The 2,585-nt window shown below is 43.8% G+C and overlaps 1 protein-coding gene across 1 annotated transcript; it reads right to left on the bottom strand.

The window, feature by feature from the left end:
- Window positions 1–288: 288 nt before the first annotated feature.
- Window positions 289–1,879, bottom strand: LOC118775350. The gene has a single exon (XM_036525230.1). The coding sequence runs from the start codon at window positions 1,865–1,867 to the stop codon at window positions 554–556; it is 1,314 nt and encodes a 437-aa protein (XP_036381123.1). The 5' UTR covers window positions 1,868–1,879; the 3' UTR covers window positions 289–553.
- Between the last annotated feature and the right edge of the window lie 706 nt (window positions 1,880–2,585).

Genomic DNA, 2,585 nt, shown 5'->3' with positions numbered 1-2,585 from the left:
ACCATCTCAACACTCATGAACCCCGTAAAGCCTCACACACTTTAACAGGCTGGTTGTCTATGAATGTGTTCTGTGGTGACATACGAAGTCTTGAATCTGTAGTGACGGAAGAAATCAAACAAAAACAGGAACTATATCATTTATACTGTTACAGTAAAGATTGTAATGTAGGAAGACCAGAATGCCACCTATAGATAAAGCACAAACATTTAACAGCAGATGCCTACCAACTAGTGGTTAGGCGTTTAGTAGGAAACCACGCTAAAACGTGGTCGCAAAAAGCAGGAGTACGCCGGGCAGCAATATTGTGGAGGTGTCAAGTACACTCATTTTCCTCATACGAAAACGTAAATATTGTAACAGTTCACAACTGTTGAACACAGCTCTGTGGGTTGAATGTGGAATTAATAACACTGTTGATATCTGATCATGAACTCAGTGTATGCCACTTAGGTATCGAACCCTGATAGACCCAATGACAGTTCTGGCGTCTTAGCATCTAAAGGGCATATATGTACAAGACTGAATTAAGGACGTGCTTCCTCATTGGACATCAATTGCTGGGTCTTAAGCTGAACAGAATAGCCGCCGCCATGGCTAAAAGCAACCCTACCGCCATTTCAGTCATTTTGCCCAGCTTCCAGGATTTAACCCCCTCCTCCTTCTTTTTCAAAACCTGTTCCCTCCGGAAGCGCAGGTCCCGTTCCCGCTGAAGCTGCTCACCATAGTGAGATTTGTAGAAAGCGTCGAAGTCAAACACGGGCTTGCTACCCAAACCAGCAGCGGGGGAGTGACGGGACCGCTTGTGTTGGGTGCTGGTCGTGGAGCCGGTCGCTTCCTTGGCTGAGGGTCTGCCAGCTCCTTGCACATCGGCCTGACTCAAGATGCCACGGTCATATTTCCTCTTCAGGGTCTTATTTCCTAGGACCCTGTAAGCCTCGCTGATTTTGTTGAACTGCTGCGTCGCCTCCTCACTCCCTGCGTTCTTGTCCGGGTGATAGATGAATGACTGCTTATAATACGCTGTCTTTATCTGAGCGTGCGTGGCATTCGGGGAAACCTGAAGAATGTCGTAATACGCTGTTTTAGTTCGATACAGGGGCAGGTCAGGGCTGCCGTTGCTGCTGCGAAATCGGGTAACTAACAAAGCCTTTCCACGAGATCGCAAGAATATACTGTCACTACGGGGATTCGGCTGTGTTTCAGACAACGTCAATGTGCAGAATGATCTTTTATGCAGGCAAGCTGTCCGATGAATTTCAGCGAGGACGGAAGCTGTCAAAAAATTCCTATCCCTCCAGTTGGAGGTCTTAAACACACTAACCTGGGTAGTTGGGGAAATGCTGAGCGACATGTACAGACAGTCTTCAAAGTGTTTGCTCTTTGCGCCAGTGATTGTTAGCCTACCGCTCTCTGGGCAGTTAAGTTTGTCCGATAAATGTTCACTTGTTTGACAGTCCACAGACAAACAGAGTTTGTTGTCAAATCCAATCGGACCGCTGCCGTGCAGTAAAAGTCCGTCACTGCAATTAACATCCGGCCAAACAAGGACGAAATCCCCACCGAGCTGACGAAAATCATTATCTTCTTGATTCAGCAAATAATTGCTTGATGTAGTTCCTTGGACTACCAGCTTTCCAGTGCTACTCTGACATACCTCAGTCGATCGATGCAACTGACAAGTGCAAATTCCTTGAGCTGGCATGTCCTCACGATGGGTGCTACATATCCTAATTCCTCTTGACACGACGCCTGTCAGAAGAGCTCCCCTCTGATTTTTGTTTTCAGTCCCCTTCCAACAATAATAATTTGAGTTTTTCAGAAGTCTATAAGTCCCCTTTCCCATTCTCCTGCTGACCTCCGCCATTTTGAAGGCCGGTAGCACAGCGGCGCTCGAATATAAACAACTTCCGGTATTTCTCCAAAGAGCCAATCAAAAACAACTTTCCTACACTGTGTTCCAATCCAATGCAAGGTTAATTCCGGCTAAGTCAGTCACTTTACACTTACGCAACGACGCGGCTTCCCCTCCTCTTCATTGAGTCAGGTGTTTTAGGTAACCTTATACGATGCATACAACCATGCCCAAGCTACACATTGGAGTTTCAGTGCTATTGCATCTTTTTTTTTTTCAAACTAATTTTCAGTTTAAAGTGTAGCTTGCTGAATTATGATGTAAAATCAGATTTGTGCTTTACCATCAGTGAATGGCAGCTAACTAGGTAAACTTTTAAATTACGGCATTATTCTTATTACATCATTAGGCCTATTATTATTATTGATAATATTATCATTGTTATTGTTATTTATTAATTTAGTTTGATAGCAGGTTTTGATACAAATCACGAACCTGTCCTTAAGAGTGTTTCAAACGTGGTGGAGTAATCCATGAAGTGGTACCTGGTCCTATATATATATACAATTAACCGTGGTTTCTTCTGCACATTTTCCTTAATATCTGGACCTTAATTCTTGGCCTTAAAGTTTGTAATTCAACAACTAATCAATCTAGGCGATTGAGGGTAAAATGACCACAAATAAGTTAGGGCTGAATAATTTAACTGAAGGTGACCCAACTGCATAAA

The sequence above is a fragment of the Megalops cyprinoides genome, chromosome 3, assembly GCF_013368585.1.
Source record: "Megalops cyprinoides isolate fMegCyp1 chromosome 3, fMegCyp1.pri, whole genome shotgun sequence".
NCBI lineage: Eukaryota > Metazoa > Chordata > Actinopteri > Elopiformes > Megalopidae > Megalops > Megalops cyprinoides.
This window is presented reverse-complemented; position numbering and strand designations above follow the sequence as displayed.